At 45.1% G+C, this 14,055-nt stretch overlaps 1 protein-coding gene across 6 annotated transcripts in view; it reads right to left on the reverse strand.

Moving 5' to 3' along the window:
* ANO1 (anoctamin 1) overlaps positions 1–12,236 on the reverse strand; it is a 73,163-nt gene extending 60,927 nt beyond the window's left edge. For all 6 annotated transcript variants that reach the window (XM_065755023.1, XM_065755021.1, XM_065755020.1 and 3 more), the window contains exon 1: positions 11,913–12,236. In XM_065755023.1, the coding sequence (XP_065611095.1) occupies positions 11,913–11,970 (58 nt within the window). In that variant the 5' untranslated portion in view covers positions 11,971–12,236. The remainder of the gene's footprint in view (positions 1–11,912) is intronic.
* Between the last annotated feature and the right edge of the window lie 1,819 nt (positions 12,237–14,055).

Raw genomic sequence — 14,055 nt, forward strand, 5'->3', positions numbered from 1 at the left:
GACTAAAACCAGACTCCACATAATTATTTTTCCTTAAAAAATAGAGTCAATAAAACTAGCAGATGCAAACAAAAATGGAAACGATCTATCAAGTCTAGCAAACAGATCTTCCTTCACGGCCCATCCTTCACATTAAAAAATTACTAGCGGTTGGTATTAAAACCAGACAAATTGCATGGTGATTTGGGGAATAAGGGGATAAAACAACTCCTGTAGACAAGTTACAGGACCAGATAAACAAGATGTTGTCTCAGTCCAGACAGCAGTTATCTGCTGGGAGCTTGGTGTCTGCTCTCCATCCCTCACTGAATGTTGCAAGCAGGGTCTCTGTCTAACATTCCAAATCAAAACTGAAAATTCAGACCCAGCCAACTCTGGGGGTTGTTTGAAAACCAGACTTCAGCCACAGCTTTGATGTGGTTGTGGACTGGGTGCATTCCCATGAAGTTTTAGTTCTTGTTGAAGCTGCAGAAGGGCGGAGCAAGGGCACTCAGCACACTCAGGAGGACAGTTCTATCATGAGGGCAGTGTGGAAAGGGTTTGCTATGTGGTGGCATACACTGCACAACCAGGAACGTTCAGAGATGAAAAGTATAGCTGAAGAGTTATTGATCCTGTTGAAAAAACTTTAAATAAAAATTAAAACAAGCTAATAAAGTGAACTATGGCTACTGGACAGATGGGACCAAACCAAACTACCTGGTTTTCATCCATACAAACAAAAGAAGAACATTAAAATAGAAACATGGTGACCTTGCATTTCTTCACAAAAAGCCACCCCATTACCAGACCCTGCATCCCTGAGCTGCATCAGAGGGCCACAGAAGGACACTCTTCCACAGCACTAATGACAGGAGACAGTTCCCACAATGCCCAAATCCACCTGGTTGATGGAAAGATATTATCAATTTAACTTTAACCTTCATTTAGATGATAAAATAATATTTTTTTCATCTATTTGTTGTTGGGAAACAATACTAATTGTACCTTCTTCGTACTGCAAATGCCTACTTTTATTTCCCTTTCACTTAATCCAATTTCCGTGCTTCCAGACAATAGCCACGCATCTCTTATTAATCACTGTGATGAGTCCATAGCCCAAAGTACCTATAGGACACACTGCTCCTCAGAGCACCCAAATATCGGTAGAACACTTCTTCACCATACCACACCATCCAGCTGCACAGACAGTCCTCAAATTGCAAAGAAAGATCCACAGCATCCCCTAACACAGCTCGGAAAGAAGATGGCTCATGGCTGAGCCCCAAGTAACCCCACGGTCATGGAGGATTTCAGCTTTTAATATGGTTTAGATTAAAATCCTATCTGCCTCCACGACTTTGATGAAATTTTTGCGTACTGTATCAAGGCCAAAACCGTCAAACTAAAACAAAGGACTTGACACGTACAGCCTCCAATATGCAAACAACTGATTGTTTCCATAGAAAATTAGAGAACAGGGAAACTGAAGTAACTCTACAAAAATGAACCCCTAGTTTTGTCATAGAGGCCACGTGGTCTGCTATGCTGAGCACAGAACTGGAAAGGCATAACTGCTTGGCTTTAACCAAGTATTGCTGCTGATGCCATCCATGGCTATGAGCCATTTTCTTCCACCTCAGGACATGTTCCTGGGTCTCAGTCAATGGGAACTCCAGGACTCACCTTATTAACAGAACATACAGGAAACTAATTACTGAACAGTTGCTCAGATCAAACACTAGGCGGGTTTGCTTCAAAGCAGGAACTCAGGAGAAGCACAAAACAAAACCAACACTGTCACCTGAACTTGAGGTGTTGAACTTGAATCTCTTATTTTTTACTCATTGAAACCATTTTGGTCTGGGTTGTACACAGAATTATTTTGTACTTCAAATTTAGAAAAAGCTCCATGAAGGAAACACCTAATGGAAATGGCCTGTGGAAACTAGATATTAGAAACACCTTTTGTGAGATTTAAATCACCACTACACCAGACTCTGGATTCTAACCTAATTTGGTAACAAGCCAATATTCTGGACACCATCTTACAAGCAGCATGATCCCAAACTCAGCTTGGTCTCCAATGCCATCATTATAAGCAAAAAGTCTCCAAACAGTAACCCTGGCATTGAAAGATCACATAAGGAGGAGTTACTTGCAAAGGCTTTGGCTGTGAGCTGAAATCCCATTTAGTTAAGAATATTTTATTGTGGAAAAGGATGTGGAAACAAAAAATAAGTTAAAATGATAAAGAGACCTGAATAGAAAATCTGTAGTTATAAATGGAACAGTTGAAGTAAGCAGATAGTTCTGTACATCCACATCTGTTCCAGTTCAAAGCAGTTCATGTGAACCAGGGGAAGAAACTATTTTTTCCTTTAGCTCCACTGCTCCAGACCTAACTGCTTTGGGCTGGGGCAGGGAGTAGGAAAAGGGAGAAACAACCGCTGGTGCACTGTCTCATCGTCCAGAGTTTCAACAAGATGGAGCAGTCCCTGCACATCTCCCTTTGCTTTTCCCTTCTCCCCCCATTTAAAACACTTTCAGGAGAGAACATCATTTGCAAATACTTACGGCAATTAAAAGCTGTTTGTTTTTGCTAAAACCAAGGCATGTAACTTAACAATAGCTCTGTTTTTGTTTCTCTACTCACAGATAGTTTGTTTCACAACTATCCCTTCTGGGGCCACTTTGATGATAACGTGGGAAAAGCAGGCAGAATAGCCAAACAGGGAAATAAATATATAAAAATAGCGAGACTGCTCCAGAACTCATTCAGGTTCCAAAGGAGCTCAAATTTCCTGCCTGTGGATGCCTGAGACACTTTCCCTCCATGCCCAATTTCGGTCTCCTTTTCTGTGATGTTCTCTTCTCCCCTTTAGGAATTTTAAAAATAAAATAGTAAGAAAGAAAGTGGCTGGGAAAGGGATGTGGTGCAAAAAGCCACGATATCAAACTTGGCAAAAGCTGAAGTCAGCCATTTTCAACTGACAATGATACCAAACTCAAGAGGAGGGACCCCACAATAATCTGATTATGAGAAATCAATATTTTTCTACTTCCATGACTAAATGACAGCCTTCATGAGCCCTTCACACAGTGCCTGAGATTTAAATGTCTTAAAAATAAAATATAATTTTCTTAAAAAAAAAAAATTGGTTGTTCACACAGAGGTTGAAATACATTCACTAATGTCCCTGAACTTATTTTCCACTTGCAAAAACATACAAGCTTCTTGCAAATGAGTCTCTGTAGGATATTCCTGCAGCTGACAGACTGCATGCACACGCCAGTCAATACAAAGTAATTGCTGGACTGGAATCAATTGCAGGCTCCCAGGAAATGCTTCAACTGGATTTTACTTGAGAGATTTAGTGATGGAACTAGCAAGATGCTGAGCTCCTCAGATACCACTAGATGTGTGCAAAATGAAGACAAATGGTAAAGCTCACAGAGAGATCTGGAGCAGAGCTCATGAGAAGCCACCTCTAAGTCAAGGGACCCTGCACCTTGCCACGCTCCACCTCTGAAGAAGGTTCTCCATCTCCTTTTTCCATGGAGTAATTCTCCAAGCACCCTGGAGAGTTGCCTAAGTGAGGAGCAGGACTTTATGGTGAAATATTGCTCATGCAGAATTGTAAGCATACTACAGGTTCCCCACAAAAACCCAGGGCATGGGTGGGTTAGCATGGACATTAAGACACAACAGAAGGATCTCAGTTGCCCACTTTTCACCAAAATCAGGGCTATCTGCCTGCTTAAGTGCTTTACTGGACAAGGGCCAGAGGGCACCGCGAATTGCAGGCAGGATGCAGCCCCTACAAACTATTCTGAGAAAATATACTGGAGAGAAGAAGGGAAAGCTTTCATTAATTTATATTATTAAGACAACAAAGATGTTGTTTTGGAAACAAGAGTCTGGCAGTTTTAACTGGAAATTTGCTAGCAAGATGCTACAGGGACAAATTTTAAATAATAAAGTAATTCATCTGCCACTTAGAAACTATTAGACCTAAGAGACAGGTTTGATTTCTGTGTCTCTGGTATGATACTAGGATGCTTAAAATCTAAAATCAAATCTATTTCTGCTCTTCCATTGGTAACCGGTATGTGTTTTTTGTGTTGTTTTTTTTTTTTAATCATCCAACTACTTAGTTATCTTCCCAGATTAACTTAAATTTATCAAATTAATTGATAATTGCAACACACAGAAGACAGGCTATTAGAGTGGTATTGACACGCTCAGTTATCTTGCAATAGGTGATCAGTTGTTACTCTTAGCCATTCAATCCTCAAGGAAAGCTCTAGACTGCATGTTTAAAGTGTAAGTTATTTCATTTAAACAGACATACAGCTGTCCCCTGCAAAGTAAGAAACAGAGAGATCCCACACGGCCTGATAAAACTCAGCTCTTAACGCAGGACAGTCTGACCCATTTAAGTGGGGGCAGACCCACACTACTTTGTTTCTCCCACTTCCACACACATAATGCATGCAGCTATGCCCTGGGCAAGCATTATTTCTCTCAGCTGAGTCCATCAAGTGAACTGAAATGAGAATTTTTGCTTCTCTTACCTGTCAAACCCCGAAATTCAACATGATAATTCCTGGTATATAAAATAAGTTGCTGCAGCAAATGAAAATGATGAGAAAGGAGGCAGTGGGTTCTCCCAAAGGCTCCCTGAAGGCTAGAAAGTCCTTTAAGATCAGTGACTAAAAGAAATATTTTGCACTTCTAAAGCATGTACAAAAGGGCTAGGACAGGGTGTCTGTGCTCAGCCTTTGCCTCTCGGCCTGGCTTCCCACCACGTGAGCTAAAGGAGGACATGCTGCACATCCTCCTGTACAATTGTTCAGTAACAAGATCTGTTCCTATTATGAGAGTCCAAATGTCCTCTGGTGCCTCAAGGTACACAGGGTGAAACATTTCTACAAAGTGACTGAATTTGAAATACCGGTCTGCAGCATAGAAATAGTTGTCCTTGATAGCTGAGGTTTGTCCTCCTAATGTACCTAAAGATGTTCCCTCTGCTTTTCCAGCCAGTCCCAGCAATCTGCCAAAGGGGTTATTGACAACAATTGTGAAGAGAAAATAGCACTTCAGATCTATGTCCTCATCAGTGTCAACACTAAACACTACCAAGCTGTTCACACACAGATTTAAGGAACTGACAAACATAACCTTGCTCTGATGCGCACATCCCTGGAAACCCAAGACCTGGCAACAAGATATTCTGGACTCAATATTCAGAGAATTGCTGAATGGTTTGGGTTGGAAGGGATCTTAAAAGACCACCTAGTTACAACCGCAGTGGGCAGGGACACCTTCCACTAGATCAAGTTCCCCAAAGCCTCTTATGAAAGGCTTTCATTTAACTCAAAGTAACTGCAAACAAGTATCCAGAGCAAAGGTTGTTGATTTTGGAAGCTTTGAGCACTTCCAATTAACAGGACAGTAAAGAGTGAAGAACTCAAAGCTTTGGCAATGTCCTACAGAGCAGTTCCTGGAGAATCCACATTGACCAAACAATCTCTCAGCAGCTTCGAGGACAGCTGTGGATAAAGCTAGACAGGTATGGTTAACGATGAAACAAGGAAGAGGGGAAGGAAGTAATACTTCCCTGAGAAACAATACAAACGTGGTACACATGAAAATGCAGAGAATGTGTGTATTGGCAAGGTCAGAAAAGATACATGGAGAGAGGAAGGCAAATGTTATGCCATCTACTAAATACAACATCAAGTGTTATACTCCAAATATACGTTCAGTTCAGTCTGTGCAGTATTTCGTCTTTGGAAATAAAAATGGTTTTTCAACTTGTGTCATTTATACAACCAGTTATTCTTATAACAGAGGGAAAAGAAAATGGAATATTTTGATATTCACCATGCATTACTCTGTTTGGTAGTAAGCCCATTTCCTGCGTGGGATACCAAGCCAGTCTTATTAGCCATACCATGGTATGTGGATACACAGAGCTTCAAACAGCACAGATTCAAACTGTTCAGTGTGCCTTATAAGGTGCTTTTCCTATTTAATTTATGTTGTAATACACATTATACACTGTAATATACAGATACCCTGCTTCACAGCAGAGAGGCACTCCCAAGCTATGCCCTGGGGTGAAAATGATGCTCAACATGTTTTAGATCAGATACTGGACATTTCTCACAAGTAAACAAAATTACCATGCTATGATGCCACAGTACAGAGCAGCCTTAAATTCTACTAGGTGATCAATCACCACAGAAGGGAGACCATTTCCCAAAAAAAAGCAATAACACTAATTTATTTTCAGATCTATTTGATTCAAGTTTATGATTTGTCTGGGACACAGAATCAACAGTATGATAAATTGAATACCTCTCCCGAAAGACTGAATTTATTAAAGTACATTGCTCGAGCTGATTAAATGAAAGCAGCCATTGGTTTGGACATCAGCTTCATCAATGGTAGGAATAATGCTGGAGGAATAATTAAGTGGAAATTCACTTGAGTTTTATCATTTTAAGGATGAACTAAGGTGATCATTTTTTCACTACATCTTCACACACAAGGCCTCTGCAGCACAGCCCAGAGACATCCCTGCCTGCCCTCAGCCCCATCCTTGTTCTGCAGCTCCCACACTCAGCTAGAAACCAGGACAAAGCCTGGCTCCATATCCTCACTCAGTGACTGGGGCTCAGTTCTGTTTATACTCCTGTGAGCCGAAGAATGACGATGACTAGTAGCTATATAGATAAATAAAGTATATTAAGTCACAGGAAGTAAAAAGAGAAAACTATTAATTTATTTTTAGAAACCTGTTCTTGCCATTCATCAAAAAAAGAACATTCAAAAGTATGCAGCAAGATACAAGCATCTGGCTGAAGTTGGCTGACTACATTCAGCATTCAGACTACACACAGACCCGTTTTCCTTCTTTGGGCTAGGCGTACCCAGTGCCAAGGAGCATAGGATATGGACAATAATGCAGCAGTTTCACCAGCAAACCCAGGGAATGCCTATTCCACCAGCATGCTACAGCTGTGTGAGCGTAGCCTGGGCTTCCCATCCTTCCAGTAGCTCCATAGTCAGTTCCTTCTTTTGGATACACTATGGTACCACCCAGTATACCCCAAACCATTACACCCAACCTATCTACTAACAGCATCCAAAAGTAAATACAGGCAAGATGGCTTTGATGCCTAGGTCAGCTCCTCCAGAGACTCAGGCCATGCCAATGTCAAACAAAACCAAACATGTGATGCACTGTGGAGCTGGATGCTGAATTCCCCAAAACCAAGCAGCAAATGCAGTACGCCCACACAACCCTTTTCTCCCCTCCTATTGCCAAAATAGCACTCATACATCAGTAGAAAACCTTTTCAAGACAATAGTGCCACAACATACTGTGATGAATTTAATGGTATTTGCATAAAAGCTTCCATCTCTTGCAGTCTGCAGTAGATTTTTTTTTCTGGGCAATCATACCAGAAGCATAAAGTCATGCCATATTTTGAATCTCTGCCTGCCAAAATCCGGGAAGAATCGCAAAGCACACTCATTGACATATCTTGCAGTACATCTCCGGCCAAGACACTATAGTACAAATGAACGGACATAAATAACAGCACAAGACCCACTTCTGCCATTCTTCTTACATCAAAGGAGTAAAAATCTAACATGTAGAGAAGCTTCACCCCAAAACCTCCACGTCTTATTCTTCTCAAAAACAATTACAGGACTGACACAGTATCGTGTTAAAAAAGCTTTAAAGTGACTTCAGAAGTCTCAGTGTTCATTACTTATGCCTTCATGATATTGCTGAAGTCAGCAACTGCTCAATTTCCCTACTTTTTCAGAATGCATCCTCAATGCATGCTTCCAGTTGCCAGCTTTTCCCTTGTTTTACTGAGTGCTGTAAAACGTGCTTTTCTCTCTGTGGACAGTTTTCCTTGGAGAACCTTCTGTATCACACACAGACACTTATCACATATTCCAAGTTTGTTCTGCAAGTGGGACATCAGCTGATATCAATAAAGAAGTACAAGAGGCAACAAACACTTGTAATGTGTTTAGAAGACAAAGTGCTTTCTCTTTGCAGTGTATGTTCCCCCTCCACAGGATACAAACAGTGAGAGAGGTAAGGCAGCAGGCCCAGGAGCACAGAACTTGTAACCACTGATACCAGGATATAAAAAAAGTAATTTATAAGACATAAAAGGAGCAGTTAATATCTGCACGCTACTTAACCCTCTCACAACAGGTTTCAGATTTTAGAACTCCTTCAGAGCACTTAAAGTTGTAAAATAAAAAGTTATAGGTTCATGTCAGTTTACAAAATAAAAGTTACATTTTTTGGCACGGAGTCAGAGAGGACAATTTTGGTGATTATGTATATTATTAATATTCCACTCAGAGAAGTAAGAACGCTCAAGCAGGCTCTCGCACTGACTCAGAGCTGCCAAGAACAAATCAGGTATGCAGATAAGGCAACAGGAAAAAAAACAGCAAGGAGATGGCACGGGACCTCCATCCTTCCATCAGGTCAGGTCTGGAAATAGCTTCCATAGTGGCTGGAAGGACAGACTGCCAGGGGAAGGCTCGGAGATGGGAAGAAGAGGAAAAGCAGCAGGACCTGGAGTGGAAGTGGGGCTGAAGGCCCGGGGGACAAGCTACCATGGCAGAGTGGGACATGGAGCGCATGAGGAGCGGGAACATGGCCCAGCTGTCCCAGGACAGCAGCTGGAGGAAGGTGAGGGAGCACAGAGACGGACCAGCCTCCTGCCGGGCTGCAGCACCACTCTGAGAAGCAGAGGGGTGAGGGTAAGAAACTGAAGGCTAAGTCAAATAAATACAGCTCTTCTTCCCATGGGTGCAGAGGGGCAGGCCTGAGGCAGGGGCTGTGACTAATGCAGCTGAGGCTGCTCTGCTTCCTGCGCCTGGGAGCAGGACGGCAGCCTCTGAAAGGCTGGAGCATGCCATAAATTACCTCGTGGTGACAACCGATGCACTGCTGTCTTTTCACTCTTCTAAGCACTGGAAATAAGCTGCACATCGCGCTGACAACACCCCACGATGTGACACCAGCTCAGCAGCCAGCACGGGGTGGCTTAGCATCACAGAATGTAACACTGCCATGGGTTCTCACAGGGCTCTCCTACAAACTGGTCATTGGTACAACCGCCTGTGGAACTTACCAAGCTGAGGGCTTACCCATGTGGTGACTGAACAACCGCGTGGAATAAAGCAGGGGGAGATGAGCAAGCTCAGCACTCGGCCTTTTACACAGTAATGCCCTAAATTCTATTCTGTCTGCCACAGTCCCCTCTGCTCTTCCCTGTCCACAAAGTGATCCTGATTTAAAGCCAGCTGTATTTTCCAACCACAGTACATCCCCAAGCATTTCCTTTTCTCAAAATTGCCAGAAGCCAAAGGGTGTAATTAAAGTCAAAAGGGCTGTTTTCCCCTTCTGGACGCCAATAAATACTGTCCCTTCCCAGGGCTGCTCTCCTGCCTGCCCACTCTGCCTCTTCACTCTCCATCCCCTCCGCATCTCCGTGACCCAGCTGCAGAAATTAATAAGTCATTAGTTCAAATTAAAATATTACATTAATGATGTACGTGAGTGCAAGTTACAGAGCTGGAAAAGAAGTCCTAATTAAATCAATATGGTTATTAGTCCCTTGTCATCTCTGATTAATTATTAGCTTAATATGCTTCATCATTTTTGCTGTTAGGGGAATCATTGCAGCAATACCACGGGGAGGTGGGTGCTGCAGAAGAGCTGATGAAGCCATGCTGGGAGACCCCACTCAGACAAGAGTTAAGTAACCCTGAGAAAAGAGGGGAAAACACCTCATTTTCTGGTACTACAGTCTGACCACATAAAAATTCCCTCTGTTTTACAAAGGATCCAGTTGTTCTCTTATGGGGGTTTTAACTGCTGGCACAAAGGGGGTAAAGGCACAACTGTGCCAAGCTGTGCCCAAAGCACTTGTCCCGGTGCCCCCATGCCTTGCACTGTCCAAACAATCTGTTCCAGGCCCTTCCCCAGCCAACACACCACTGCCTTTCGCAGCCACTTCTGCCCCTTCTTCGCACATTCTCCCTACCCAGGGTGTAAGGAAAGAGCAGGGAGGAAGTCAGAAGCAATCACCTTCAGTGCATGGGGGTGTGGGCAGGGTAGGGGCCAAAAACCCCGGGCCTCTGCTGCTACCAACAGAGCCAAAGATAACGTATGGAGGTCACCAGCCAGCTCATTCCTAGAGAAACACAAAATAGTCTTTTGGGCATAGGTAATTCTGGCCGTACAGGACTACACCTCCCTTACACTTCTCTCTCTCCTGCCACCCTCCCACTGACACCAATTTTTCCTAACTCTGTCCCACCCCAGCCTGCAGCAAGACTTTCTAAGTATAAGGACCTGATCCTCCAGCAACAAGTGCAAAACATACCCAAGGACCAGCCAGGGCCAGCTTTGCACTGCAGCACATGGATCCATCATGTGACTGGACAAGAGCTTCATCCCATAAACAGCTTTACAAACAAGCTCTTTGGGATAGGACACCAACAGGAAAATGCATGCGCTTCCAGGAGCAAAGCTGCTCCTTGAACTCACTAACAAAGCTGGTGCACAGTGTTTGTGCTGCTGATGGGTGATTCAGTAATTAAACAGAGAATGCCACCGCAAAGCATTACGCTGAGTTCCTCACAGATAAAGTGCCACCTCAACTTCCCAGGACTCGCCCTACCACTGCCATTACGTTGAGATAAACTACCACTTGCACAAAGCCACAGTTTCCCAGTTCTGTCTCTTAGCCCTCTTACTGCTACCCCGATAACACCTCAGCCTCCGTTCCACAACGCACAGTCGGCACAGAGGACTTCCACCTCCTCCATTCAACTCAAGGACATGGTGTGGGCAGAATTCAGCAACCCCAATTCCCTTCTCCGCCCGGGTGCTCCACCAGCCCATGGCTTGAGGAGTGCAGAGCGTTTCAGAACTGGGCTGAGCTCCAGTTGAATGTTTGGCCATGTAACGAGGAGACTCCAGGATAACGGTTTTCGTGGGAATCCAAAAAGAGGGAGTAAAGAAAAGGGCTCCCTGTGCTATTTTTAGCCACAAACAGTACGATTTGGAATTTTGATTGTAAAGTATGGAATTTATAAATGGTGCCATGCTAAATTTACTCCATTTGTATACAATTCTGCTGGACAACCAAGGGGGTTACAGAGCGTTCCTGGTTAGCATCTCAGCCCTAGTTTTATAGCCTTTAAACCAGTAGAAAAATGTGTTCAGTAAATAGTGCTTGTGAAATTTGTGTGCGCTTGGATCTTCTGCACGCAGCAGAACATGAGTGTCGGTGCGCGTGTACACCCGCAGCCACCGAGCTGGGATTTATTTCTAGAGCGAAGCCAAGGAAATTCCCACCCCCTACCATTTAAGCGCTTGGCTCTTTGGCTCGAAACATTCTGTAACTTCTCAGCCAAGGAATGTATTTTCCCTTTCCAATATATATAATTTATTTTGCTGCACACATTAGTTAATGATTCAGAGATACACGATTAAGCCAGCGCTGTGAGGACACCACTGACCGGCTAAGCAGATCCATTTCATTCTGTGAGACCTCTCTGCTAGCCTGCCGCGGCACAGCGTGAACTCACAGCAACCATCGAAACAAGGCTTTATCTCATCTACTTCGTACTCCAGCAATTTTTCATAATTAGCCTGGCTTCCTGGGGCTAGACGAGCTTTTAATTACTGCATTAATGTAGATAAAGAAGACTTTATGCTGTTCTACACTTGGGGGGGGGGGGGGGGGGGTACGGGAGGGGAGGGGGTTAGGGACGCTGTTTAATTTCCCTCTCACTTCGCAGAGATTACTCCGGGATTTGTAAGAGCGCTCTGCACCCCGCGAGGCAGCACCACCCGCCGCACACTTACGTGGTCCCCAGGGCGCGGCGGCCGGCAGCCTGCGCAGGTGGATCTCATCCTTATCCATCGCCCGCCGATCCCCGCAGCCCGGCTGCGGTACCAAACTCAACTTGCCGGGGTCCCTCCTTTTTTTTTTCTTTTCTTTTCTTTTGTTTTCCTTCTCCCTTTTATCCTTTTCCCTTCCTCCCCCCCGCTCGCTGCACGGGGAGGGCTCGCTCACCCTCCGAGCGGCACCGCGCAGCGCTCCGCCGCCCCCCGGCCGACTTTAAATAAGGGCGCCGGGCGCCGGCCCGCCGGGAGCGCGGCCCTCCGCGTCACGCCGCCGCGCTCCCTCCCTCCTTTCTCCCCTCCCCTCCCTTTCTTCCTCCCCGCCCGCGCCCCCCGCCCCGCGCGGAGCTCCGCGCCTACCTGCGCGGCGGCGGCGCTGCCCTGACCTTGGGCGCCGGAGGGACGGCGGCAGCTGCAGCGGCCGCGGCTGGGCGGGGGCAGCGCGGCCGACAAAGGTCAGCGCGCCCGCGGTGCCCGGCGAGAGCGGAGCGGGGCCGCGGGGGTTCGCCTGAGGGCAGCCCGCGCCCTGCCCCTGCCGGCTTCCACCGCGCGCAGCCGACGAAGGGATGCTCTGCCGCACTAAGCTGCAACCTGCCGGCTTTCCCACCTTACCGTACTGCGTTGCGGCTCCGGGAGCTCTGTAGAACTAGGTTTTGAAAGTTCTCACAACTTTAAACTTCCCTGGGAAGGCCGGAGATTTGACGCGGTGGGTAGAAAACACATCAGGATAAACACGGGAATTTAACCCGCACGGACTTCTTCACAAACTACAGTCCCTAGAGGCTTCAAAAGCAAGGCAGGATGCTTTTTGGCTAGGTTTCGTATCTTCATACTTATTCCTAATTTTAGTGCTGTTTTTTTTTTTTTAAAGCTTGAATTTATTTTTAAGATGCAAATTTTAATTCACAACTTATCAGTTCATTCTCAGCAGAAGAGCAGGTAAGTAGATGGTGCTGTACAGAGCTCCATTTACCAGCTTCCTTCACTGGAGATCAAAGGCAGTTGTGAGCAAGCTCTTCTTACTCTGCTTACAACTAATTTGTTTTGGACTGAGTTTTGCAGCAGAACCAAATGTGGGCACAAGCCCAACATATATATTTGTCTCATGAACGCAAAACACAAAGAAATCTGGAAACAATGCTGGATCCCAGCACCCTACCTTGCTGTGCCCACAGGCTCCTCTGCTGTCCACAGCTGGGGAGGGCACGTGGGTGGACACTTGGCTGTGCAGGCACAGAGCTCATCAAAACACAGCCTTTGCTGCTCATCACAGAATCATTAAGGTTGAAAAGCCCCCTAAGATCATCTAGTCCAACCACTATCCCATCACTCATGCCCACTAAACCATGCCCCTCAGTGCCACATGTGCCCTTTGATTGAATGCTTCTGGGGACAGTAACTCCATCAGCTCCCTGGACAGCCTGTTCCAATGCAACACAGCTCTTTTGGAGGATAAATGTTTGCTAATATCCAACCTGAACCTCCCATGGTGCAATTTGCGGCCATTCCCTCTCGTTCTTACCCAGGAGAAGAGGCCAACCCCCACCTTGCCACTACCTCCTTTCATGTCATTATAGAGAGCAATAAAGGTCTCTACTGATCTGTACAGAAAGCCCCCCCAAAGGCCAGCAGGGCCACGACAGCATTTTGTAATGAGGTTTAGGGAGCTTTAGTCTGACAAGCAGCACGTCAAAAAATCAAAGTTATACTCAAACTAAACACAGGGGAAATAATTAAGCAGTAGTTGCTATGCATCTACCTCACTCCAGGTGAGTAAGTGTTAAAGACTAATCATTTATTTTGTTAAAAAGTGATCTTAAATATATCAAACTATAGCAATTACCTGCAGTTATTTCAGAAGGCCCAACTTTCATGGCAATGGAAGCCTCTATGCGCTGCCCCCACAAGGCTGGGCACTTCTCCCTGCTCCATGCAGGAGCCTGAGCAGATTCCTCAGTTACTTCAGAGAAGCTCACAGCTGGACACAGCTATGAGAGAACAGGAAATCACACAGACAGGTAAAATCTGCATGACTGCCATCCAAAAAATGCCTGCAACCTATGGGTTGCACAGAACTGGGCTGGCATCAGGAGGATTGCTTCTG

Source organism: Cyrtonyx montezumae, unplaced genomic scaffold (genome assembly GCF_038088225.1).
Source record: "Cyrtonyx montezumae isolate F1298 unplaced genomic scaffold, pur_monq_1.0 scaffold_10, whole genome shotgun sequence".
NCBI classification, from domain to species: Eukaryota; Metazoa; Chordata; class Aves; order Galliformes; family Odontophoridae; genus Cyrtonyx; species Cyrtonyx montezumae.